At 43.6% G+C, this 27,036-nt stretch overlaps 1 protein-coding gene across 6 annotated transcripts; it reads right to left on the reverse strand.

The window, feature by feature from the left end:
* LOC110509490 (outer dense fiber protein 2) lies at positions 1 to 26,846 on the reverse strand. Of its 6 annotated transcripts, none has more exons than XM_036967659.1 (20): positions 26,680 to 26,846; positions 26,369 to 26,446; positions 14,738 to 14,851; positions 13,013 to 13,126; positions 12,666 to 12,818; positions 12,316 to 12,506; positions 11,446 to 11,593; positions 11,088 to 11,213; positions 10,676 to 10,750; positions 10,465 to 10,536; positions 10,238 to 10,354; positions 8,093 to 8,278; positions 4,334 to 4,443; positions 4,057 to 4,192; positions 3,581 to 3,691; positions 3,112 to 3,375; positions 2,839 to 2,939; positions 2,420 to 2,582; positions 1,295 to 1,420; positions 1 to 1,086 (listed from the first exon to the last, which is right to left on the reverse strand). In XM_036967659.1, the coding sequence occupies exons 1-20, from the start codon at positions 26,680 to 26,682 to the stop codon at positions 916 to 918; spliced, it is 2,559 nt and encodes an 852-aa protein (XP_036823554.1). In that variant the 5' UTR covers positions 26,683 to 26,846; the 3' UTR covers positions 1 to 915. The 6 variants fall into 6 exon arrangements, with proteins under 6 accessions (XP_036823554.1, XP_036823553.1, XP_036823555.1 ...); XM_036967658.1 differs by having other exon boundaries at positions 12,645 to 12,818; positions 26,680 to 26,845; XM_036967660.1 differs by lacking the exon at positions 26,369 to 26,446 and having other exon boundaries at positions 12,645 to 12,818; positions 26,680 to 26,845.
* Between the last annotated feature and the right edge of the window lie 190 nt (positions 26,847 to 27,036).

Below are 27,036 nucleotides of genomic sequence, written 5' to 3' on the forward strand. Positions count from 1 at the left end.
TATTGTTGATGAAATTGCTTTATTGCAACTCAATACAACTTTATACATGTTCAAGGTATATAAAATGGCCATTACAAATATATATCTCCTATTTCATAATTAAAGCAGAAATATTTAAATTATTGACAAGAGCACAACTCCTTCACTGTTGATTCCTCTCATGGGTATCACATTTTAGACAAATACTGACACAAATAAACAGCAAACAAACCAAACGAAATAACTGGTTTCATTGATATGGCTCTGTTTAGCAGATAGCACCATCATTAGCCTGGGTACCAGTCTGTTTGTGTCATCATGCCACTCCTTGTCATTCCAAACAGGAGTTGACACGATAGCACAAACAGATCTGGGTCAAGGCTAACCAATCATAGCACCATTGGAACAATTCCGTAATATGTATGATAAGATGAAAAATAGCCAAGATATATAACTCTAATATGACAAGTCCCAGATCTGTTGGACAGCTATGTTTTGGTACATTACATCTGTTAGGTGGTTGGTTACATGCTGTTGTATAGTAAGGTACAGAATGATACAGTATGCAGAGACATTAACAGTAGAACTGAAAACATAATGAAGTCAGAAGGACGTGAACAACTATAGGACAACTGTAATTAATGCAGACAAGCTGGAAGTAAAGGCTGTGTAAACTTGATGTCTTATATTGTAACATTATTGATATTGTATAATTGGAACCATATTGATATAATGTATAATTGGAACATATACACCCACAAAATCAACATTGAATATAGTTGAAAAGAGCTCTGAGTATAGACCTGGATAATGATGTGTGTGTGATCCGAGAGAATCTTTGGGGAAGAGTTCCCTCAAATGGGGTGTGTGTATTTGTGTGTGCGTGTGCATAGTGTAGGTGTGTGTTTTCTGAGAGAATCTTTGGGGAGAGTCCCCTCAGATGGGAGAAGGGGCCCGCAGAGTGCTGGTGAGGGCCGAGTCTCCGAACACGTTGGCATAAGAGGCTTTGAGGAACTGGACGTAGTTCTGCAGACTCCTGTTGGTGCTGTCCGACTGCTCCAGACGATCCTTCACATCCTGAAGACGGGACTGGTACCGCCGCTCTGCCTGAGGGTGGCGGAGGTGCACACACGCAGACAGACACACACCACAGCAATTCTATTATTAGAATGAAATATCATTTGATTTCTAAAGAGTGTGTGTGCCAAGATGTGTATTGTTACTATGTCTTTGACCGCAATAGTTTTAGAGATTATGAGAGATTATAATCAGAGTTGACGCTAGAGATGTGTATTTCTAAAACACTCTCCCTCACCTCCTCTTTGCTGCGGCGGAGGGTGGTGAGTTCTGTGGTGGTCCTGCTTAGCTGGGTCTCCAGGTCCACCACCTTGGACTGGGTGGAGTGCTCTTTGGTGATCGCACGTTCCCGGGTCTGGGACACCTAATATAATAATATATGCCATTTAGCAGACACTTTTATCCAAAGTGACTTACAGTCATGCGTGCATACATTTTATGTATGGGTGGTCCAGGGAATTGATCCCACTATCCAGGAGTTGCAAGCGCCATGATCTACCAACAGAGCTACAGAGGACCACCTATACACCAGGACCGTGATACTCCATCAGACAGAGCAACTGACTTGTTACAACAAGCATAAAACAAAATGGCTGTGCACCCCATGGGAAGAAAATGACAAAGTCAGTGTAAACTAATGTTATTCTGTGAGTATTCACAATGCTAAAACGTAAAACAACCAAATCACTCAATGCAATACTTGCATCTCAATTTTACAATGTCCATGCAAAAAGCAGTAATCATTTTTACGACTTTTAAATTACCAGGGATTGGTTCGGATTTCTAAACTTTAAATATGGTTAATAATCAGTTATACTAGAGACATGAAGAGTGCCATAGTCTGGTTTCTACACCAGGAGTTAATGGGTATCTGTAGGAGGAATGTATATGGTGGAGGCCTTTAAGCTTGGAATGTACTGAGTGAAGGAAAGACGATCACATCTTGGCAGGCACTGATAAGGGTGGAGAGAATTGGTTAAGTGAGGAAGGTGGCCGAGGTCAGGTCAGGTTAAGGGAGAAGGAACAGTTTATTGCCCGCGTAACTTCATTTCCTGCCTAGCAACAAAGATGTAATGTTTAGAGAGAAGGAGGAGATTCCACCCCAAATTGGGGTATATATACTACCACTTGTGGAACAATGTATTTGTCTTATGCAGCTGTATGACCCAATGGGGGAATACACTTGGTTTAAGCTTTACTAATCGTCCGTGAGTTTTAATAGGTTCATTTAGAACCTAACACCAGTGAACATAATCTGATGCACATATTGATCTCAAGCTGCAATGCTCCCTCCCACCCAGTTATTCCCCAAGTAGCCAATCCCCAGCCCCACTCTCCCCATGCCCGGGTGCCCCAGACAGACCTGGCGTCGGGCATCATCCAAGGCCTCCTCCAGCTGGCGGGTCAGGTGCGTGCACTCGTGGGACTTCTCCTCCAGCCGGAGCTGATTGCCATGGATGGTCTCCTCCCGCTTGGCGATCACCCCCACCAGGTCTCTGTTCTGACAAGTGGCCTCCTCTAGCTTCCTGTAAGGGAGAGATGGGATGGGCTCTCAAGCCCAGGTATGTTCACACATACACCATACAAACACGGTATACATAAACACACACACAGGGGGTCACATGTTTCTGCCAGGTCACAAACTAACAACGTATGAGCTCACTGTACTGTAAGTTGGATAAAAGCGTCGGTATATATTATGTATCATACTACGCACACACACACACACACTCTGTTCAGCGCGTTATGATATTGGCTCTGGAATGGCCATGACAATCTGACCTCTCCAGATTCTCCACACGGTGCTGCAGCTGTTTGTTCTCCTCCAACAGGACAGACTTTTTCTGTCTCAGCAGCTCCACCTGGCTGCCCTGCTGCTCCACCTTGACACAAAATATAAACCATTATACTATTATTACCATATTATTAAATTGATAAAGCCAGTTTGGAAGATGTGCATACCATCACATTGTGTACAGCACACATACACCACCCCCCCACCACACACAGGCACGCCCCCCCCCCACACAAACTCCCCCCCCCCAACCCCCACACCTTTATGCGCAGGTCAGCCAGGACGATACTCAGCTCAGTGCTACGTCTCTCCTGGGCATGTTCTCTATCCTGAGCTTCTTCCAGTAGGACCTCAGAGCGCCGCAGTGCCTCAGGAAGAGGCTCCAGCTCTGTCAGCCGGCCCAGCAGCTCCCTGCGCACCACCTCCACTTCGCTCTCCAGCTGGTCCCGGGCCTCCCGCGCCTCTCGCTCTGCTTGTCCCAGCCTGGCACAGTACTCGTCCGCCTCCGCCCGTGTCTTCACCACCTGGGTGGTGGGTGATGGGTAGCATTACACAGAAAACACATGAGGCACGCACAAACAATTTACACACACATTGTAATTTATGGACTATAATTCTCCTTTTCATTTAGCCTATTATTGCATGTTTGCTTTCAGCACATTAAGAGTCTGTATGTGGGTACAACATGTGTGCATACCTGTGTGTATACCTGTGTGTGTGTCTATTTACCTGGGTCTTGTAGTTGTCCACTAGGCTCTCGTATTGCTTCACAGAGGCTTTGACGTGTTGTACCTCTGACTGGGACAGAGTCAGCTTCTCCTCCACTGCAGACAACATGGCCTGAAAGAGGGGAACATATGCCTGTCAGCCTACAGTATAGCACTGTGTATGTGTCCAAGTCCATGTTATGATGCAATCCAATATCTGGTCGGTTAAATCTATGCATATTGAATTACTTTCAAATCTTTGTAATTTACTAGAACCAGAAACAACACCTACTATTTGGTACCGGGTACAGATGTAATTCTTGTAAATGACAAAGAACCAGATAAATGGATTATTTCCCAGGCACAGATTAAGCCTAATGCATGATTTAAAAAGTCAATGAAGAACATCCATTCAAAGTGATTTTTTGTCCAACTAAAATGAATCTGCGTCTGTGAAAACTGGCCTAATAATTCCAAGAGTCCATTGTCATCACTGACCTTGAGGCTCTGGTTCTCTAGCTTGGCGTGGGTGCCCTCTGTGGTGAGGCTGTGCAGGCGGTCCAGGAGCCCCTCTCTCTCGGCCCGGGCCTTGTCCTCTGTCCCATGGAGTTGCTCTGTCAGGTCTGACACTCGGCTGCACGCATAGGGTATGGTCAGGATTATAAAGGTTTTTATGTTAGACCATAAATGTACAATTCAACCATATTCATGATTGCTCATGATGCTGTGTTCCCTATTATTCTGAGAAAAACTGAAGCAACTCTCCTTCTCTCACCTGTTGAGGACTGAGACCTCCATTTCTAGCTGAGTCTTGTCCTTCATTTCCTGGGCGTGGCGACCACGCCAATTCTCTGCTGCTGATAGGGCCTCTACCATCTGGTTCTCCTGTGTAGGTAGCAACATCATCCAATAGATGTAAAAAGTATTTAAACCTGGTCCTGGTGAGCAACATGGTACATCTGGCTATTGTTCTAGCCCAATACTAACAAACGTAATTCGACTAATCATCAAGAAGTTTTTCATTGGAACATCTTGTTCCTAAGTATTGATGAGTTGTTCCATGTCAAATCAGCAAGCCAAATTGTTTCTGTAGTTAGACTGAACAAAAATATAAATGCAACAATTTCAAAATGTTTACTGAGTTACAGTTCATAAGGTAATCAGCCAATTTAAATAAATTCACTAGGCCCTAATCTATGGATTTCACATGACTTGGCATACAGATATGCATCTGTTGGTCACAGATACCTTAAACAAAAGGTGTGGATCAGAAAACCAGTCAGTATCTGATGTGACCACCATTTGCCTCAAGCAGCGCTATCCTTCGAATAGAGTTAATCAGGCTGTTGATTGTGGAATGTTATTCCACTCCTCTTCAATGGCTTTGCGAAGTTGCTGGATATTGGCGGGAACTGGAACAGGCTGTTCAATCCAGAGCAACCCAAACATGCTCAATGGGTGACATGTCTGGTGAGAATGCAGGCCACGGAAGAACTAGAACAGCTTCCAGGAATTGTGTACAGATCCTTGTGACATGGGGCCGTGAATTATCATGTTGAAACGAGGTAATGGCAGCGGATGAATGGCACGACAATGGGTCTCAGGATCTCGTCACGGTATCTCTATGCATTCAAATTGCCACTGAAAAATGGCAATTGTGTTTGTCACCCACACGCTGTCTGCCATCTGCCCGGTACAATTGAAACCGGAATTCAAATGTGAAGAGCACACTTCTCCAGCCTGGCAGTGGCCATTAAATGTGAGTATTTGCCCAGTGAAGTCGTTTACGACGCCGAACTGCAGTCAGATCAAGACTCTGGTGAGGACGACGAACACGCAGATGAGCTTCCCTGAGATGGTTTCTGACGGTTTTAGCAGAAATTCTTTGGTTGTGCAAACCCACTTTTATTTCAGCTCATGAAACCAACACTTTACATGTTGCATTTATATTTTTGTTCAGTGTAAATACAGATAAGATTCGCATTCCAGCAACAATATTAATGTATAGGATAACAATCAATAAATATAATACCTAACATCCAATTTTGGACCAAAGAAATTGTAAAAAGCCACCCACGGGCCCCCCACGCCAATCCAAACCTAACAACGAGTATACAGTATCAGTTCTCTATGTCAGACAAGTAGTATGGAGTATTGTTTCTTCATCCTATGTAATGAATTCTCAGTTAATTTTGTGATTTCTTTCCTCTGCTCAGTGAAATTAGTCATTCAAGTTGTTTGGTTGATGTCCCAGCCAACATTCTGATATTACCAGGTTCTGACCACTTGATGTTGTTGCTCCTGCTATTAAGTGACAAAAATATATAATCCCCCACCTTCCCCCAAGCATTACAAACATTTCGCTACAACCGCAATAACATCTTCTAAATATGTGTGTGACCAATTACATTTGAGTTGATCGGGGCGGAAGGTAGCCTAGTGGTTACAGCATTGGGCCAGTAACCGAAAGGTTGCTAGATCGAATCCCCGAATTGACAAGGTAACAATCTGTCATTCTGCCCCTGAACAAGGCAGTTATCCCACTGTTCCCTGGTAGGCCGTCATTGTAAATAAGAATTTGTTCTTATCTGACTTGCACTTAAATAAAAGGTTAAATATAAAAATGCAAATGAAATAAAACTGTTACCCAAATTACAAAATTGCATTTTGGTTTCCTTACCCTGTGGACAAGATGACAGCAACCCATGCAAATCCAATTCAAGTCAATGGTACCTATATTACCATTTTTGAGCTTAATTTCCAAATCATCCACAAGTAACATCATTGAGTTAAACAATACATTTTTTAAAATAATTTCATGATTTGAAAATGAAGAGTAATAATGCTAATATATGTACCAATGACTTGCAATGGATTTGTACAAAAATGCAAAAAAGATAGCAATTGAAACAGTGGCCAATAAAACGAAAGCATGGGTTACTGTCATTCCTTGTCAATAGACGGCTTATAGGGTAAGGAAACCAATGTAATTTTGTAATTTGGGCGAAGAATCCCTTAAACAATCTTCCAACTTTTTTCACCTAATAACAGGAACAGCGACATCTAGTGGTCAGAACCTGGTAATATCAGAACGCAGGATGAGGCACGTAGCTAACAACTCAAATGACTAATTTCTCTGAATGGGGAAAACACCATCACCAAATTCACTGGGAATATAATACAAAGGATGAAGAATCAATATTTTCAAGCCGCAACTCCATAGTACATGTCAAACAAAGAGAACTGATACTATACGGTGCATTCGGAAAGTATTCAGACCCCTTCCCTTTTTCCACATTTTGTTACATTACAGCCTATTTCAAAAAATTATTAAATTCACTTTTTCCTCATCAATCTACACACAATGCCCCATAATGACAAAGCAAAATCAATTTTTTACAATGTTTGTAAATGTATAAAACATTTAAAAAACTGAAATTCCTTATTTACATAAGTATTCAGACCCTTTGCTATGAGACTTGAAACTGAGCTCAGGTGCATCCTGTTTCTATTGACCATCCCTGAGATGTTTCTAGAACTTGACTGGAGTCCACATGTGGTAAATTATATTGATTAGACATGATTTGGAAATGCACCCACCTGTCTAGATCAGGTCCCACAGTTGACAGTGCATGTTAAGAGCAAAAACTTAGCCATGAGGTTGATTGAAGGTCCCCAACAACATAGTGGCCTCCATCATTCTTAAATGGAAGAAGTTTGGAACCACCAAGACTCTTCCTAGAGCAGGCCGCCTGGCCAAACTAAGCAATCGGGGGAGAAGGGTCTTGGTCAGGGAGGTGACCAAGAACCCAGTGGTCACTCTGACAGAGGTCCATAGTTCCTCTGTGGAGATGGGAAAACCTTCCAGAAGGACAACCATCTCTGCAGCACTCCACCAATCAGGCCTTTATGGTAGAGCGGTCAGACAATGCCACTCCTCAGTAAAAGGCACATGACAGCCAGCTTGGATATTGCCAAAAGCGACCTAAAGGACTCTCAGACCATGAGAAACAAGATTCTCTGGTCTGATGAAAACAAGATTGCACTCTTTGGCCTGAATGCAAAGTTTGGACAAAACCTGGTACCAGGTTTGAGTAAAGGGTTCGAAAACTTACGTAAATGTGGTATAAAAACCTGTTTTTGTTTTATCATTATGGGGTATTGTGTGTGGATTTATGAAAACAACTTAATCAGTTTTAGAATAAGGCTGTAACAGAACAAAATGTGGAAAAAGTCTGAATACTTCCTAAATGCACTGCAAATGTATTGAATATTATATGAATTCTACACACTAAATTGCCAATTTGGATGCAATCAATTATCTTAATTTCTCAGAGAAATTATATTTCAACAAAATAATGTTGCAAGAATGCTAATCTTATCTGTTTCTAACAACAGAAATTATTTCAAAATAATCTGAGATGCTGAGTGTCAAAATTCTTTCTTGTCCTTTTTGAGTTGAAACGAGGATTAGACCAAACTGGTCCTAGATCTGTTCTAAGAGGTAGGTCACCATCTCCCTTCTTCCACCTACCATGTCCAGTAGCTGAGCTCTGAGCTGACCGGCGGTGTCTTCACTGCGCTCCGCCCGGTGTTTCTGGGCCCGCGTAGCCCTCTTCAGGGCTTCTTTGTTGGACTCCGCCTGAAGTTTCAGACCCCGCAGCTGCTCCAGCAGGTGATCCATCTCTCCCTGCTGCTGGTTGGCCGCACGCTCCAAGTTCTGGACCAATCAGAAAGGAGTGGATAAAAAACAGGAATACATTTTGTTTGCAGAACCTAAAAGTAACAATACATTTTGTATGCAAAGAAAGAGAAAAAAACAAGTGAGCCTCCACCCACAATCTCCTGCCCCATTCCCCCAACCCCATGTCTCCCTACAACCACCCACCTCCTGCCCCCCTCCTGGAAACCATGTTTTCAACTCCTTCCCACCCCCCCACTTACCCTTGGGCCTGAAAGCAAAAATATATATATAATAATGAAAATAGGTAAATACGGTATATTTTGTTTATATGTTTGGGCTTTATAGATTGTTTATTTGTATGTGTTGGGCTTTAGCTGAGATTATTCTTTACATAGTCAAGTGTACTTTTTCAGGCCTCAATAAAAAAAAATACATTAATTCTCGCTGTCGATAATTCTAAAGTTATGACTTCTAATAATAACTGTATTCACTGGCAAACTGGGAGAGAGTGAGATGATTGCCATCTAAGAGCCAACATCTTTTTTGCAGCAGTGCTACCTGGCAGCAGTAATCGTCTCTCTGATTTATTGAGATTCAAGGAGCTATCATCGTTAAGTAACATAGTAGATGCAAAGAACTGAATATTTACATTCATGCACTTCTAAATTAATTTAGTAAAAGGCTGCACTCCAGACCTCAAGGCATTATTGTGAAATATTGGAGTATGGGCATGCCATTTTGATTCCAAGTTAAGTAGTTTAAAAATTGTAATGGATTTTCTATGGATTTTTTCCCAATAGCCAGAAGGGGGAGGCAAAAATACAGAAATTCAGCCATGGAAATACAATGCATTTGGAAAGTATTCAGACCCCTTGACTTTTTTCACATTTTGTAGTTACAGCCTTATTCTAAAATGGATTAAATTGAATATAGAAATGTTTGCAGATGTAATAAAAATTTAAAACTGAAATACAACATTTACATAAGCATGGAGACCCTTTACTCAGTACTTTGTTGAATCATCTTTGGCAGCGATTACAGCCTCGAATCTTCTTGTATATGACGCTACAAGCTTGGAACACCTGTACTTGGGGAGTTTCTCCCATTCCTCTCTGCAGATCCTCTCAAGCTCTGTCAGTTTGGATGGGGAGAGACACTGCACAGCTATTTTCAAGTTTCTCCAGAGATGTTCCATCAGGTTCAAGTCTGGACTCTGGCTTTGCCACTCAAGGACATTTGTCTTGGCTGTGTATGTAGTTTTTTTTGTCCTATTGGATGGTGAACCTTTGCCCCAGTCTGAGGTTCTGAGCGCTCTGGAGCAGGTTTTCATTAAGGATCTCTTTGTACTTTGCTCTGTTCATCTTTCCCTTGATCCTGACTAGTCTCCCAGTCACTGAAAAACATCCCCACAGCATGATGCTGCCACCACCATGCTTCACCGTAGGGAGGGTGCCAAATTTCCTCCAGACGTTCAAGCCAAAGAGTTTAATCTTGGTTTCATCAGACCAGAGAATCTAGTTTCTCATGGTCTGAGAGAATCTTTAGGTGCCTTTTTGGCAAACTCCAAGTGGGCTGTCATGTACCTTTTACTGAGGAATGGATACCATCTGGCCACTCTACCATCTCTACCTGATTGGTGGAGTGATGCAGAGATGGTTGTCCTGGAAGGTTTTCCCATCCTCACAGAGGAACTCTGGACCTCTGTCAGAGTGACCATCGGGTTCTTGGTCGCCTCCCTGACCAATGCCCTTCTCCCCCGATTGCTCAGTTTGGGACCAGGGCACAAATAATAATCAATCATTTTTCTCTTTATTTAACAATCTTACATATGAAACCTTATTTGTTAATCGAAAACTGTGAATAACTCACCACAGGTTAATGAGAAGGGTATGCTTGAAAAGATGCACATAAGGCACAGGCAAAGTACATCAGTATAGTGAAATTAAGCTGCAAGTTGAATTGTGTCCAAATGGAAGCCATATAACGTCACTTTACCTTGATTTGCACAGCAAGACGGTTGTTGTCGGCCTCTTTGCTGCGTAACTGGCTCTGCAAATGGGCCCGAGTAGACTCCAGTACTTTAGACAGCTCGCCTGTGGTCTTAGCATTCTCCTGGAACAACAACAGAAAGCAAATAAATTAATCAAATCATTCAAATAATGAAACATTTGTTGAACACGCTGTTAGTGTGTGGGATGTAAAATACAGCAACTATAGTTCACCTTCTCAGTGTCCATAAGTGTAGTCAGTTGATTAACCTCCCTCTCTTTCTCTTGAAGTTTCAAAACAAGATGCTGCGTGAGGAATGACACAGAAATGTCATTAAGTACAACCTTCTATCCATCAGCCATCCAATAAGCATAAACCATTTTGAAGAGGACATTTTGGGGATTCATGATTCACTGAATATTTTGTTGACTGACAGAAACACACCGAGTTTTCTGCCTCTGTGTTCGTCAGCCTCTTCAGAAGTACATCTTTCTGCTCTGAAATCCTCATGGATTCCATCTGTTCAAAAATAAAAAAAACTGCCACCACCACAACAGGTAAAAGTGTAGCTATAAGAGGCCCGTATTTCAGGCCACAACATGATTAGATTGTGAGATCTAATTGGCTTGCTGCCTCATCCTAGTTCCGAACGCCCATGGTTATTCATCATGTCAGCAATTACCATCCTGGAAGTTTTTGAAACTTTTGGGTTCAAGTAGGGTTAGGTTTCAAGATAAGGAAATTTGCTTACTTCGCTAATCATGTTGTGGCCCCAAATCAAGGCCGGTGTTATGGATTAAAGTGAGTTGCTCTACTCTTAGTCTGCCCTCTACTGGCATGGAGGGTGTACCGGTACCTCACGTCCATGCTGTTCCCTCAGTAGGTGGCGGAGAGTGAGGTTGGTGGACTCAAATGTTTCCAGTTTTTGGAGCAGCAACTCCTTCTGACGCGCCAGGAATGAAGACTCAGACCCCGACATTCTCTTTTCCAATCAAAATAAAGCATTTCAGATATCAATACCTACTGTATATCCTTGAGGTTACACCTACCGTATGTATTTTGAAAGCCTATATTGGTATCTTTGCATGGTCAATTCCAGTTCAATTCAGTCAACCCTGGAAGTCAATTGATAAATGGTCTGTGCATTGGCATTTTAATCCATCCCCTGAATAGAAATGGTATTGACCGCCAACCATGTCTCTGCTGACACTCACACTGGCGCTGGAGCTCCTCATCTTGGTGACGGTCTCTCTCAGGGCTGACACCTGCCTGGCAGCAGCCATCCCGTCCATCTCTGCCTCCATCAGCTTCCTGAGCAGGGTGTCCTTCTCCAGCTGAATCGACTCCATAGACCTCTCCACTCTGTACGTACAGGGGGGTTATGGCAGACACAACAGGAGAGAGGCAAAGGGATGGAAGATTTTGAATAAGGGGTACAGGAAAGATGTTTTATAGTTTCACGTTTATTTAGCACCTCTGTATATTATTAAGTAGGACAATTATATTATTTTGCGTGAGTCACTGGGGGCTGTTGACAACTTGTATTTTGCAACTTCTGACAATCAGATTTTATGAAAAACTACCAAATAGGCCATAGTGTGATAGACTGCTAGGACTGTTGTTGGGTTAAAGGCATCTGAGAATTAAGGCTTATTACAGTCATGAGAAGTTGTACTGGAGTCTGGTCTAGTGGTAGCGCTGCAGACTCCTGACAACACTTACCTGCTGGCGACGGGGTTATGAATCCCACCAGGGCCCTTCCTTTCTGCCTGCCACTCTGTATCGGTCGCCCTCTCTACTTTCTGACTAAGACAATTAAATACAATTTGAATGAACTATGGCTTCAAGTGTGTCTGTCTGGGCCTTACCTGCTGGTGTGTCTGTCTGGGCCATACCTGCTGGTGTGTCTGTCTGGGCCATACCTGCTGGTGTGTCTGTCTGGGCCATACCTGCTGGTGTGTCTGTCTGGGCCATACCTGCTGGTGTGTCTGTCTGGGCCATACCTGCTGGTGTGTCTGTCTGGGCCATACCTGCTGGTGTGTCTGTCTGGGCCATACCTGCTGGTGTGTCTGTCTGGGCCTTACCTGCTGGTGCAGTCCGTCTCCTCCAACATCTTCTCCATGGAGTGGCGCAGGCGGGAGTTTTCCCTCTCCGTGACCTCTAGCTCCTTGGACACCTCGGCTAGCTCCTCCTCCTGTTCCTCGATGACCCGCTGGGAGGCGCTCAGCTTCTCCGACTGGCGCTCCAACAGCTGCTCCTTCCTCCGCAGCTCCACCTGCACACATACACAGGCATGTACATACACATACGCACAAAATCACACACTTAGAAGATTAATAAATGTATCAATGGGTGAGGGACTAGGGCAACATGTGGAACCGGTTCTAAGGAGAATTAAATGGGAGGGACAGACCTCACTCTTCAACGAGCTGACCTCAGTCATCAGGCTGTCAATCTTCCTCTCGTACTGGTTGATTCGTCCATGCAGCACTTCCTCCTCCTCTGACGACAGGTCGGCTAATCGCAGTGGAGAGTGGGAGGTCTCGGGCTCAGGTAATGGTGTGATCTCCAGGCGATGAGTCGGCCCCTAAGACATGGACAGGTCCAGTGACCACAGACTATATATATGGCTTCTTTTGATCCATTTTATACCATATTAATGAAAGTGCTGATAGGAAAGTGTTGATATGAGTGCTTTCATAAGATATTGCTTCAATAGGTGCAGTATGAATACATTGCATTAGTGGAGATGAGATAAAAGGAATGAATAGCATGTCAGACCTCCCATTTGTAAGAGGCATCCCGCATTGAGGCCTTCCCAGGTGGTATCCATGGCACCCGTGTCTTCACCTTTGCAGTAGGTCGCAGGATCCCTCCATCACCCTTGGTCTTACCCTGCAAAGCAGACAGCATGAAACTCAAATGAAACACATTTAGGCCCACATGTAATGCATTCATGTGCAGGTAAATCCAGCAGTTTTCACACAAGCTGGGTATACAGTATTAGATAGCATAAGAAAAAGGAAAATACACTGCTCAAAAAATGAAGGGAACACTAAAATAACACATCCTAGATCTGAATGAATGAAATATTCTTATTAAATACTTTTTTCTTTACATAGTTGAATGTACTGACAACAAAATCACACAAAAATTATCAATGGAAATCAAATTTATCAACCCATGGAGTTCTGGATTTGGAGTCACACTCAAAATTAAAGTGGAAAACCACACTACAGGCTGATCCAACTTTGATGTAATGTCCTTAAAACAAGTCAAAATGAGGCCAGTCCATAGCATCAATGCCTTCCTCTTGCAGGAACTGCTGACACACTCCAGCCACATGAGGTCTAGCATTGTCTTGCATTAGGAGGAACCCAGGGCCAACCGCACCAGCATATGGTCTCACAAGGGGTCTGAGGATCTCATCTCAGTACCTAATGGCAGTCAGGCTACCTCTGGCGAGCACATGGAGGACATGGAGCACACAAAGAAATGCCACCCCACACCATGACTGACCCACCGCCAAACCGGTCATGCTGGAGGATGTTGCAGGCAGCAGAACGTTCTCCACGGCGTCACCAGACTGTCACATGTGCTCAGTGTGAACCTGCTTTCATCTGTGAAGAGCACAGGGCGCCAGTGGCGAATTTGCCAATCTTGGTGTTCTCTGGCAAATGCCAAACGTCCTGCACGGTGTTGGGCTGTAAGCACAACCCCCACCTGTGGACGTCGGGCCCTCATACCACCCTCATGGAGTCTGTTTCTGACCATTTGAGCAGACACATGCACATTTGTGGCCTGCTGGAGGTCATTTTGCAGGGCTCTGGCAGTGCTCCTCCTGCTCCTCCTTGCACAAAGGCGGAGGTAGTGGTCCTGCTGCTGGATTGTTGCCCTCCTACGGCCTCCTCGACGTCTCCTGATGTCCTGGCCTGTCTCCTGGTAGCGCCTCCATGCTCTGGACACTACGCTGACAGACACAGCAAACCTTCTTGCCACATCTCGCATTGATGTGCCATCCTGGATGAGCTGTACTACCTGAGCCACTTGTGTGGGTTGTAGACTCCGTCTCATGCTACCACTAGAGTGAAAGCACCGCCAGCATTCAAAAGTGACCAAAACATCAGCCAGGAAGCATAGGAACTGAGAAGTGGTCTGTGGTCACCACCTGCAGAACCACTCCTTTATTGGGGGTGTCTTGCTAATTGCCTATAATTTCCACCTGTTGTCTATTCCATTTGCACAACAGCATGTGAAATGTATTGTCAATCAGTGTTGCTTCCTAAGTGGACAGTTTGATTTCACAGAAGTGTGATTGACTTGGAGTTACATTGTGTTGTTTAAGTGTTCCCTTTATTTTTTTGAGCAGTGTACATTCAGAGACCTTTGGAAAGTATTCTCCGCTCTGTTCAGCACCTTAGACCCTGAATCGGAAGGGCATTGATATGAAATTAGGACATTTAATTAACTGTTTCAAATATGTTTTCCTGAAAAGGGTTTTCCAACCTGTGGTGTCCTGGAAGGGCTCCTGCTCTTCTTCACATGCACATGCACAGGCGTAGTCTCATTCACATGCACATGTAGGGGCGGTGAGATTGACCGGGTCCTCATTGCTTTTTTCTGTAAAAGAGCAGTGAGTCAACTAGGCAAAAGCCACAATATAGGCCCCCTTTTCTCCCGTATCATATTAGCCTTTATACTGTTGTCCATCACTACCACACCATCAAACAAACACAACCAAAGTAATTTCAAAGGAGACTGAATTATATGCACTGTTAGGAACAGAGTAAATGGTGCAAAGCAGGACTTGATAGGGACAGATTCCATGGTTCAATCATCAACACAAACATAGAAATGAAAGGAGGAGGAAGTGTAAACAAACAGGTTGGTTGACTGTCAGATGTGAACTGGCAGCTGATATGTAGTGATCATCCAAGTCCGTCCTTGTTTACAGTGTAGACAACACATGGCTGGTGTATCATTTTACCTGGGTGATGTACAATTACTAGATCAAGAGTGGACTGGCTGGTTAAATTTTTGCCTAATGGGCCTGTATAACTTGTTAATTTTGTGCAAAGTTATAATTATCAGGCTAATAGTGCGGGCCTTGAGGAAAACAATGGGCCATTGTGGGGGCCTCAAGGAAGAAAATGGGCTGGTGTGTTAGAAATACCAGAGATGATTTCTGGCCCCAGTCTGCCCCTGACTAGGATCATATGTCAGAGCAGTAGCAAAAAAGGTATACTTTTAGCGAATGAAGGCACGGCAGGAGCATACCTTCTGAAGTTAAGAAGGGTTGGTCCTGGTCGGTTCCTGGATAGGAGACCAGATGTTACTGGAAGTGGTGTTGGGGGGGGGGGGGGGGGGGGGGCAGTAGGAGGCACTCTTTCCTCTGGTCAAATAAGAAAATATCCTAATGCCCCAGTGCAGTGATTGGGGACATTGCCCTGTGAAGGGTGCAATCTTTCGGATTGGACATTAATACAGGTGTCCTGACTCACGGTGGTCACTAAAGATCCCATGGCACTTATCGTAGGGGTGTTAACCCTGGTGTCCTGGCTAAATTCCCAATCTGGGCCTCATATCTTCCCCAGCTTCCAATTCGCTCATTCCTCTCCCCTGTAACTATTCCCCAGGTCGTTGCTGTAAATGAGAATGTGTTCTTCTCAGTCAACTTACCTGGTAAAATGAGTGTGGTGAACGAAGAGTGGCAAGGTAGGAGAAGAACAGAGGGAGGACGTGTGTTGAGGAAGAATGGCGCCAAGTACAACCCGTACTCTGATGGCTCAGAAATTGAACTTGACGAGAGTGAATTGCGTGTGGTGAAGACCTCTGAACAATGCCCCGATGATCATGCAAAGGATGATTCTGGCACAGTGGGAGTGACATTTTTATAGAAAGTGGATCCCTGACTTTTGGCTGACCCATTTAATTTGGGTACGGTTAAATCGGTGAAGGTAGCTCAAAGTGGAATTGTAATTTTCTGTTATCTTCCGCCCAGAGGGAGTTGACACTTCGCGTCACGCGCCTCGGGACAAGACCTGTGACTTGCTTTGCTCTCCGGAGCAGAGTGCCTTTGAAAAGAATGATTACTGGGGTGGCGTTAAGTGTTGAGGTGGAGCAACTGAAATGTAAGATTCCCTGTGTCTGTGACACCCGCTGACACAGTGGCGAGCGTGGTGAAACTGAGAAGATACTGTCTGTCCTTTTGAGTTTTGAAGCAAAGTCTTTATCTGACAAAGTCATGGTAGGATGTGTCAGTTATCCCATGAGAGTTTTTGTGCCGATCCCACTAAGGTGTTTTAGATGCCAAGCGTATGGTCATGTTGCAGCAGTGTGTGGGAGGGAAATTCCGAGATGTGAGAAGTGTGCAGGAGGGCATGGAAAAAAGGAATGTGTAGTATCGGTGGAAAAAACAGTGTGTTTCAATTGTGGGGGTGCCCATGTTACCGTGCCAGTGCCGGTGCAAGAGATAGGTTGAGGTTGCAACTCTGTTCAGAGTAGAACAGAAGGTCACAAAATGTCGTCATAATATATGCACAAACTCACCAAAACTGTTTCGGCTGGGAAGCATGCCTTAACACCATCATTAAGTTTGCCGACGACATGACGATGGTAGGCCTGATCACCGATGAAGATGAGACAGCCTATAGGGAGGAGGTCAGAGACCTGGAAGTGTGGTGCAAGAACAACAACCTCTCCCTCAACGTCAGCATGACAAAGGAGCTGATTATGGACGACAGAAAAATGTAGGGGTCGAGCACACAACCCACTCACATAGATGAGGCTGTAGTGGAGCGGGTCGAGAGCTTCAAGTTCATCGGTGGACATCACTAAGGATCAATCATGGTCCACACACACCAACAGTCTTGAAGGGGGCACGACAACCCCTATAACCCCTCAGAAGGCTGAAAGTATTTGGCATGGGCCCTTAAAACCTCAAAAACGTATTTGATAGCTGCATCACTGTTTGGTATGGCAACTGCTTGGCATCCAAACGCTACAGAGGGTAGTTTGTACGGCCCATTACATCACTGGAACCGAGCTCCCTGCCATCCAGGACCTCTATACTGAGTTCGGATGTCTTAGCCGTGTCTGAATCCTGGCTTAGGAAAACCAACAAAAACCCTGAAGTTTCCATCCCTAACTATAACATTTTCCACCAAGATAGAACTGCCAAAGGGGGAGGTGTTGCAATCTACTGCAGAGATAGAACTCTGAAGGCTATCTTACTATCCAGGTCTGTACCAAAACAATTTGAGCGTCTACTTCTAAAAATTAACCTTTCCAGAAACAAGTCTCTCACCGTTGCCGCTTGCTTTTGACCCACCCTCTGCCCCCAGCTGTGCCCTGGACACCATATGTGAATTGATTGCTCCCCATTTATCTTCTGAGATCGTGCTGCTAGGTGACCTAAACTGAGACATGCTTAACATCCCGGGCATCCTACAATCTAAGCTTGATGCCCTCAATCTCACACAAATTACCAGGTACAACCCCAAATCCGTAAACACGGGCACCCTCATAGATATCATCCTAACTAACTCGCCCTCCAAATACACCTCTGCTGCATCTCAGCGATCACTGCCTCATTGCCTGCATCCGTAATGGGTCTGCGGTCCTCATCACTGTCAAACGCTCCCTAAAATACTTCTGCGAACAGGCCTTTCTAATTGACCTGGCCGGGGTATCCTGGAATGACATTGACCTCAAAGTACCAGCCGAAATTATTGCAACCCCTATCACTAGCCTACTCAAACTCTCTTTCGTATCGTCTGAGATTCCCATAGATTGGAAAGCTGCTGCAGTCATCCCCCTCTTCAAGGGGGGCGACACTCTAGACCCAAACTGCTACAGGCCTATATCTATTCTACCCTGAATTTCTAAGGTCTTTGAAAGCCAAGTTAACAAAAATTATTGACCATTTCGAATCTCACCGTACCTTTTCCGCTATGCAATCTGGTTTCAGAGCTGGTTATGGGTGCACCTCAGCCACGCTCAAGGTCCTAAACGATATCATAACCGTCATCGATAAGATACATTACTGTGCAGCAGTATTCATCGACCTGGCCAAGGCTTCGACTCCTTCAAACACAACATTCTTATTGGCAGACTCAACAGCCTTGGTTTCTCAAATGTTTGCCTCGCTTGGTTCACCAACGACTTCTCCGATAGAGTTCCGTATGTCAAATCGGAGGGCCTGTTGTCTGGACCTCTGGCAGTCACTATTGGGGAGTTCAATTCTCAGGCCGACTCTCTTCTCTGTATACATCAATGATGTCGCTCTCGCTGCTGGTGATTCTTTGATCCATCTCTAAGCAAACGACACCATTCGGTATACCTCTGGCCCTTTGTTGGACACTTTGTTAACTAACCTCCAGATGAGCTTCAATGCGACACAACTATCCTTCTGTGGCCTCCAACTGCTCTTAAATGGAAGTAAAACTAAATGCATGCTCTTCAACCGATCGCTGCCCGCACCTGCCCGCCCATCCAGCATCACTACTCTGGACGGTTCTGACTTAGAATATGTGGACAACTACAAATACCTAGGTGTCTGGTTAGACTGTAAACTCTCCTTCCAGACTCACATTAAACATCTCCAATTAAAAATTAAATCTGGAATCGGCTTCCATATTTCGCAACAAAGCATCCCTCACTCATGCTGCCAAACATACCCTCGTAAAACTGACCAACCAACAGATCCTCGACGATGTCATTTACAAAATAGCCTCTAACACTCCACTCAACAAATTGGATGCAGTCCATCACAGTACCATCCATTTTGTCACCAAAGCCCCATATACTACCCACCAGTGCATGCTCTCGTGGTCTGGCCCTTGCTTCACATTCGTAGCCAAAGACACTGGCTCCAGGTCCTCTACAAGTCTCTGCTAGGTAAAGCCCAGACTTAGCTCGCTCGTCACCATAGCAGCACCCACCCGTAGCAGGCACTCCAGCAAGGAATTCTCACTGGTCACCCCCAAAGCCTATTCTTCCTTTGGCCTCCTCTCCTTACAGTTCTCTGCTGCCAATGACTGGAACGAATTGCAGAAATCATAGCAGTTGGAGACAAATATCTCCCTCACTAACTTTAAGCACCAGCTGTCAGAGCAGCTCATAGATAACTGAACCTGTACATATCCCATCTGTAAATAGCCCATCCAACTACCTCATCCCCATACTGTATCTATTTATCTTGCTCCTTTGCACCCCAGTATCTCTACTTGAACATTCATCTTTTGCACATCTATCACTCCAGTGTTTAATTGCTCAATTGTCATTATTTAGCCTATTTATTGTCTACCTCCCTTATCTTACCTCATGCACACACTGTAAATACTTTTTCTCTATTGTGTTATTGACTGTATGTTTGTTTATTCCATGTGTAACTCTTGTGTTGTTGTTTGTGTCGCACTGCTTTGCTTTATCTTGGCCAGGTCGCAGTTGTAAATGAGAAATTGTTCTCAACTATCTGGTTAAATAAAGGTGAAATAAAGTAAATTAATAAAAAAGAATGACCATCGTTATGTTTGGAGGAAAAGGGGGAGGCTTGCAAGCCAAAGAACACCATAGCAACCGTGAAGCACGGGGGTGGCAGCATCATGTTGTGGGGGTGCTTTGCTGCAGGAGGGACTGGTGCACTTCACAAAATAGATGGCATCATGAGGGAGTAAAATTATGTGGATATATTGAAGCAACATCTCAAGACATTAGTCAGGAAGTTAAAGCTTGTTCACAAAAGGGTCTTCCAAATGGAGAATGACCCCAAGCATACTTCCAAAGTTGTGGCAAAATGGGTTAAGGACAACAAAGTCAAGGTATTGGAGTGGCCATCACAAAGCCCTGACCTCAATCCCATAGAAAATTTGTGGGCAGAACTGAAAAAGCGCGTGCGAGCAAGGAGGCTAACAAACCTGACTCAGTTACACCAGCTCTGTCAGAGGAATGGGCCAAAATTCACCCAGGTTATTGTGGGAAGCTTATGGAAGGCAACCCGAAACGTTTGACCCAAGTTAAACAATTTAAAGGCAATGCTACCAAATAGAGGTCGACCGACTATGATTTTTCAATGCCGATACCGATTATTGGAGGACCAAAAAAAGCCGATACCGATTAAATCGGACGATTTTTAAAAATGTATTTGTAATAATGACAATTACAACAATACTGAATGAACATTTATTTTAACTTAATATAATACATCAATAAAAATCAATTAAGCCTCAAATAAATAATGAAACATGTTCAATTTGGTTTAAATAATGCAAAAACAAAGTGTTGGAGAAGTAAAAGTGTAATATGTGCCATGTAAAAAAGCTAACGTTTGAGTTCCTTGCACAGAACATATGAAAGTTAGTGGTTCTTTTTAACATGAGACTTCAATATTCCAAGGTAAGAGGTTTTAGGTTGTAGTTAATACAGTATTTATAGGACTATTTCTCTCTATACCATTTGTATTTCATATACCTTTGAGTATTGGATGTTCTTATACAGTGCCTTGCGAAAGTATTCGGCCCCCTTGAACTTTGCAACCTTTTGCCACATTTCAGGCTTCAAACATAAAGATATAAAACTGTATTTTTTTGTGAAGAATCAACAACAAGTGGGACACAATCATGAAGTGGAACGACATTTATTGGATATTTCAAACTTTTTTAACAAATCAAAAACTGAAAAATTGGGCGTGCAAAATTATTCAGCCCCTTTACTTTCAGTGCAGCAAACTCTCTCCAGAAGTTCAGTGAGGATCTCTGAATGATCCAATGTTGACCTAAATGACTAATGATGATAAATACAATCCACCTGTGTGTAATCAAGTCTCCGTATAAATGCACCTGCAATGTGATAGTCTCAGAGGTCCGTTAAAAGCGCAGAGAGCATCATGAAGAACAAGGAACACACCAGGCAGGTCCGAGATACTGTTGTGAAGAAGTTTAAAGCCGGATTTGGATACAAAAATATTTCCCAAGCTTTAAACATCCCAAGGAGCACTGTGCAAGCGATAATATTGAAATGGAAGGAGTATCAGACCACTGCAAATCTACCAAGACCTGGCCGTCCCTCTAAACTTTCAGCTCATACAAGGAGAAGACTGATCAGAGATGCAGCCAAGAGGCCCATGATCACTCTGGATGAACTGCAGAGATCTACAGCTGAGGTGGGAGACTCTGTCCATAGGACAACAATCAGTCGTATATTGCACAAATCTGGCCTTTACGGAAGAGTGGCAAGAAGAAAGCCATTTCTTAAAAATATCCATAAAAAGTGTTGTTTAAAGTTTGCCACAAGCCACCTGGGAGACACACCAAACATGTGGAAGAAGGTGCTCTGGTCAGATGAAACCAAAATTGAACTTTTTGGCAACAATGCAAAATGTTATGTTTGGCGTAAAAGCAACACAGCTCATCACCCTGAACACACCATCCCCACTGTTAAACATGGTGGTGGCAGCATCATGGTTTGGGCCTGCTTTTCTTCAGCAGGGACAGGGAAGATGGTTAAAATTGATGGGAAGATGGATGGAGCCAAATACAGGACCATTCTGGAAGAAAACCTGATGGAGCCTGCAAAAGACCTGAGACTGGGACGGAGATTTGTCTTCCAACAAGACAATGATCCAAAACATAAAGCAAAATCTACAATGGAATGGTTCAAAAATAAACATATCCAGGTGTTAGAATGGCCAAGTCAAAGTCCAGACCTGAATCCAATCGAGAATCTGTGGAAAGAACTGAAAACTGCTGTTCACAAATGCTCTCCATCCAACCTCACTGAGCTCGAGCTGTTTTGCAAGGAGGAATGGGAAAAAATTTCAGTCTCTCGATGTGCAAAACTGATAGACATACCCCAAGCGACTTACAGCTGTAATTGCAGCAAAAGGTTGCGCTACAAAGTATTAACTTAACGGGGCTGAATAATTTTGCACGCCCAATTTTTCAGTTTTTGATTTATTAAAAAAGTTTTAAATATCCAATAAATGTCGTTCCACTTCATGATTGTGTCCCACTTGTTGTTGATTCTTCACAAAAAAATACAGTTTTATATCTTTATGTTTGAAGCCTGAAATGTGGCAAAAGGTCGCAAAGTTCATGGGGGCCGAATACTTGGTAGAGTCTTGGTAGATTTGCAGTGGTCTGATACTCCTTCCATTTCAATATTATCGCTTGCACAGTGCTCCTTGGGATGTTTAAAGCTTGGGAAATCTTTTTGTATCCAAATCCGGCTTTAAACTTCTTCACAACAGTATCTCGGACCTGCCTGGTGTGTTCCTTGTTCTTCATGATGCTCTCTGCGCTTTTGACGGACCTCTGAGACTATCACAGTGCAGGTGCATTTATACGGAGACTTGATTACACACAGGTGGATTGTATTTATCATCATTAGTCATTTAGGTCAACATTGGATCATTCAGAGATCCTCACTGAACTTCTGGAGAGAGTTTGCTGCACTGAAAGTAAAGGGGCTGAATCATTTTGCACGCCCAATTTTTCAGTTTTTGATTTGTTAAAAAAATTTGAAATATCCAATAAATGTCGTTCCACTTCATGATTGTGTCCCACTTGTTGTTGATTCTTCACAAAAAAATACAGTTTTATATCTTTATGTTTGAAGCCTGAAATGTGGCAAAAGGTCGCAAAGTTCAAGGGGGCCGAATACTTTCGCAAGGCACTGTAACTAGTGATTATGATTGATTGATTGTTTTTTATAAGATAAGTTTAATGCTAGCTAGCAACTTACCTTGGCTTCTACTGCATTTGCCTAACAGGCAGTCTCCTTGTGGAGTGCAACAAGAGGTAGGTGGTTATTGTGTTGGACTAGTTAACTAAGGTTGCAAGATTGGATCCCTCGAAGTGACGTTCTGTTGGCTGTGTGCTTAGGATCGTTGTCCTGTTGGAAGGTGAACCTTTGCCCCAGTCTGAGGTGCTGAGTACTCTGGAGCAGATTTTCATCAAGCATCTCCCTGTACTCTTTACCTCGATCCTGATTAGCCTCACAGTCCCTGCCGCTGAAAAACTTCCCCACAGCATGATGCTGCCCCCACCATGCTGGGGATGGTGCCAGGTTTCCTCCAGACGTGACGCTTGGCATTCAGGCCAAATAGTTCATTATTGGGTTCATCAGACCAGAGAAACTTGTTTCTCATGGTCTGAGTCTTTATGTGTCTTTTGGCAAACTCCAAGTGGGCTGTCATATGCCTTTTACTGAGGAGTGGCTTCTGTCTTGCCACTCTACCGTAAAGGCCGGATTGGTTGAGTGCTACAGATATGGTTGTCCTTCTGGAAGCTTCTCCCATCTCCACAGAGGAACTATTTAGCTCTGCCAGAGTGATCATCAGGGTCTTGGTCACCTCCCTGACCAAGACCCTTCTCCCCCGATTGCTCAGTTTGGCCACATGGCCAGCTCCAGGAAGAGTCTTGGTGGTTCCAAACTTCTTCCATTTAAGAATGATTGAGGCCACTGTATTTATGGGGACCTTCAATGCTGCAGAAATGTTTTGGTACCCTTCCCCAGATCTGTGTCTCAACACAATCCTGTCTCAGAGCTCTACGGACAATCCCTTCGACCTCATGGCTTGGGTTTTGCAAGGACATACACGGTCAACAATGGGAACTTATATAGACAGTTGTGTAACTTTTCGAATCATCCCTTCACTGTTGACGTTGAGACTAAAGGTTGACCAATTAATCGCCATGGCTGATTAATTATGGCCTTTTTCAAGTTTTCATAACAATCGGTAATCTACCCTTATGGCCGATTACATTGCAATTCACGAGGAGACTGTGTGGCAGGCTGACCACCTGTGACGCGAGTCCAGCATCAAAAGGACCTTGTGGTTGTAAGGAGCCATGGTAAGTTGCTAGCTAGCATTAAACTTATCTTATAAAAAACAATCAATCTTCACATAATCACTAGTTAACTACACACGGTTGATGATATTACTAGGTTAACTAGCTTGCCCTGCGTTGCATATAATCAAAGCGGTGCCTGTTAATTTGCCAACAAATCACAGCCTACTTTAACTTCGCCAAACAGGTGGTGATTTAACAAAAGCACATTTGTGAAAAAAGCACAATCGTTGACCACGAACATCGATGCCTTTCTTAAAATTAATACACAGAAGTATATATTTTTTTAAACCTGCATATTTAGTTAAAATAAATGCATGTTAGCAGGCAATATTAACTACGGAAATTGTGTCACTTCTCTTGCGTTCAGTGCAAGCAGAGTCAGGGTATGTGCAACAGTTTGGGCCGCCTGGCTCGTTGCGAACTGTATGAAGACCATTTCCTAACAAAGACCATAATTAATTTGCCAGAATTTTACATAATTATGACATAACATTGAAGGCTGTGCAATGTAACAGCAATATTTAGACTTAGGCTTGCCACCCGTTCGATAAAAAAGGGAACGGTTCCGTATTTCACTGAAAGAATAAACGCTGTGCTTTCGAAATGAAGGTTTCTGGATTTGACCATATTAATGACCAAAGGATCATATTTCTGTGTATTTATTATATGTGTTGTGCATTGAAGTCCAGAAGTGAAGGGAAAAGGTGACAGGAAGAGAGCGCATAGATGCGAGAAGGAACACAATGTGGCTGCTATGAAAGTGCACTGTGTTTACGTTATCAGGGGAGTATTCAATCCTCCGATTCTGTTGAAAAACGTTTCTTAAACGAATGCAAACGGAACAAAACTGAGATAAATATACCTGAATTTGTCCAATGGAAACTCTTGCAACTGTTGGACTAATGATTACACTCTAGATCAGCTAGATGCAGGCAAGAGTGTGCAAGGCAGTATTGAATGTGTCACCATCTGTCCATGTGTCACTGTCTGTCAACTCCAATGTTTCTCTCTACCTTTGTTTACCTACGTTGTAAACTTTCATTCATAGGCTAGGTTGTAGCAACCTCGATGGGTATAGGGATAATTTCAGTATCATGTAGTAGCCTAAACCTTTTACATCGAACTGAGTGAATGGGATATGAATGACAGTCATCCAATATGCTGTAATATAAATAAGGTCATGCTCATAAAATTTGTTTTGTTCTCCCTCATCTTAAACGCCCCCGACCGCCACTGTACCGGTCTCCTGTTATGTTGACTCAGTTTATAGCAGTTTATAAAGAACATAGACAGTCTTGTTCTTTCTACATAACAGTATTCTCTCTTGAACGGAGTTCCTCGAGTTTCCCTGCCCTAGCCTGTGTAACGGATGTGAAACGGCTAGCTTAGTTAGCGTGGGCGCTAAATAGCGTTTCAATCAGTGACGTCACATGCTCTGAGACCTTGAAGTAGTAGTTCCCCTTGCTCTGCAAGGGCCGCGGCTTTTGTGGAGCGATGGGTAACGATGCTTCGAGGGTGACTGTTGATGTGTGCAGAGGGTCCCTGGTTCGCGCCCGGGTATGGGCGAGGGGACGGTTTAAAAATTATACTGTTACATTGGTGCCGTGACCCGGATTACTGGTTTCTGCGGAAAAAGGAGGAAGGTCAAAAGGGGGGTGAGTGTAACGGATGTGAAACGGCTAGCTTAGTTAGCGTGGGCGCTAAATAGCGTTTCAATCAGTGACGTCACTTGCTCTGAGACCTTGAAGTAGTAGTTCCCCTTGCTCTGCAAGGCCCGCGGCTTTTGTGGAGCGATGGGTAACGATGCTTCGAGGGTGACTGTTGATGTGTGCAGAGGGTCCCTGGTTCGGGCCCGGGTATGGGCGAGGGGACGGTTTAAAAATTATACTGTTACACCTGCCTAGGCCATATGCCTGTGCTCAATATCGACATAGGCACACATTTATTGCTTTAAAATATATATTATTGGCACTGGCAGCTAAACTTATCAACACTAAATAGACACTTCTTAAATATATATTTCACAATTCCAGACATAACAATGCACAATATATATTTTCTGGCCATGTATCCGCTCACTTTGCCTGCGTTGCTTTACGTTGACGCGAGAGAAATAGACTTTCTAATTTCAAGTAACGTTAAACATGGCGGCGTTGACGCTCGCGGCCCGTCTGTTCTCTCTCATTCAGTTCGGTGCATTCTAATTCCAGCGTGTAAACGCTCGTAAAAATAAACACTTTTCGTTTGATTTGTCTTCAGAGTAAACTGAAGCCAGTGTACTAACGTTACTGTAGTTCCACCTCTTCCTTCCCAATACAATTTGCCAGGCTGAAGCTGCAACTTGTTGAGCAGGAGCTTGTAACTGCCAATCAAAATATAAGTAGTTAGTAAGATAGTGGCTATCTAGTAAGCTAAGATATAAATAGCTAAACAAATGCAGTTATGTATTGTAGCTAGCTAACGTTAGATAGCAAGCTAAACCACGGGCTTTGGCTAAACAGAATTTATGCTAAGGAGACTGCGATGTGTACAAATTGATTAGCAAAAATAACCAATTGTTTAAGTACCTTTTTAAGAACACCAGAAGTAACTCACCATGTGAGAATCCAAATATTCGTCGAAATTGTGGTTTATGGATATTGTGACATATAGTTTACGTGGCTAGCTACCATTTCATTCAAAAGGCAAAGCAAAGACAGTGGGCAAAGCGTCCTCCAAAACACCCTTCTTCCGGTAGCAGCGTTCCGGTAGGTGATTGGCTCATTCAAAACTTTGCTGATCTGTGAATGGAGCAAAGAGCTGACCTTTGGTGGAGTTATGTTCCACGTTGTCCGTAGCAACGGGTCCCTACAAATCAAATCACATTTTATTTTTCAAACGCGCCGAATACCGCAGGTGTAGGTAGACCTTACCATGAAATGCATACTTACAAGCCCTTAACCAACAATGCAG

This window comes from Oncorhynchus mykiss, chromosome Y (assembly GCF_013265735.2).
Source record: "Oncorhynchus mykiss isolate Arlee chromosome Y, USDA_OmykA_1.1, whole genome shotgun sequence".
Lineage (NCBI taxonomy): Eukaryota > Metazoa > Chordata > Actinopteri > Salmoniformes > Salmonidae > Oncorhynchus > Oncorhynchus mykiss.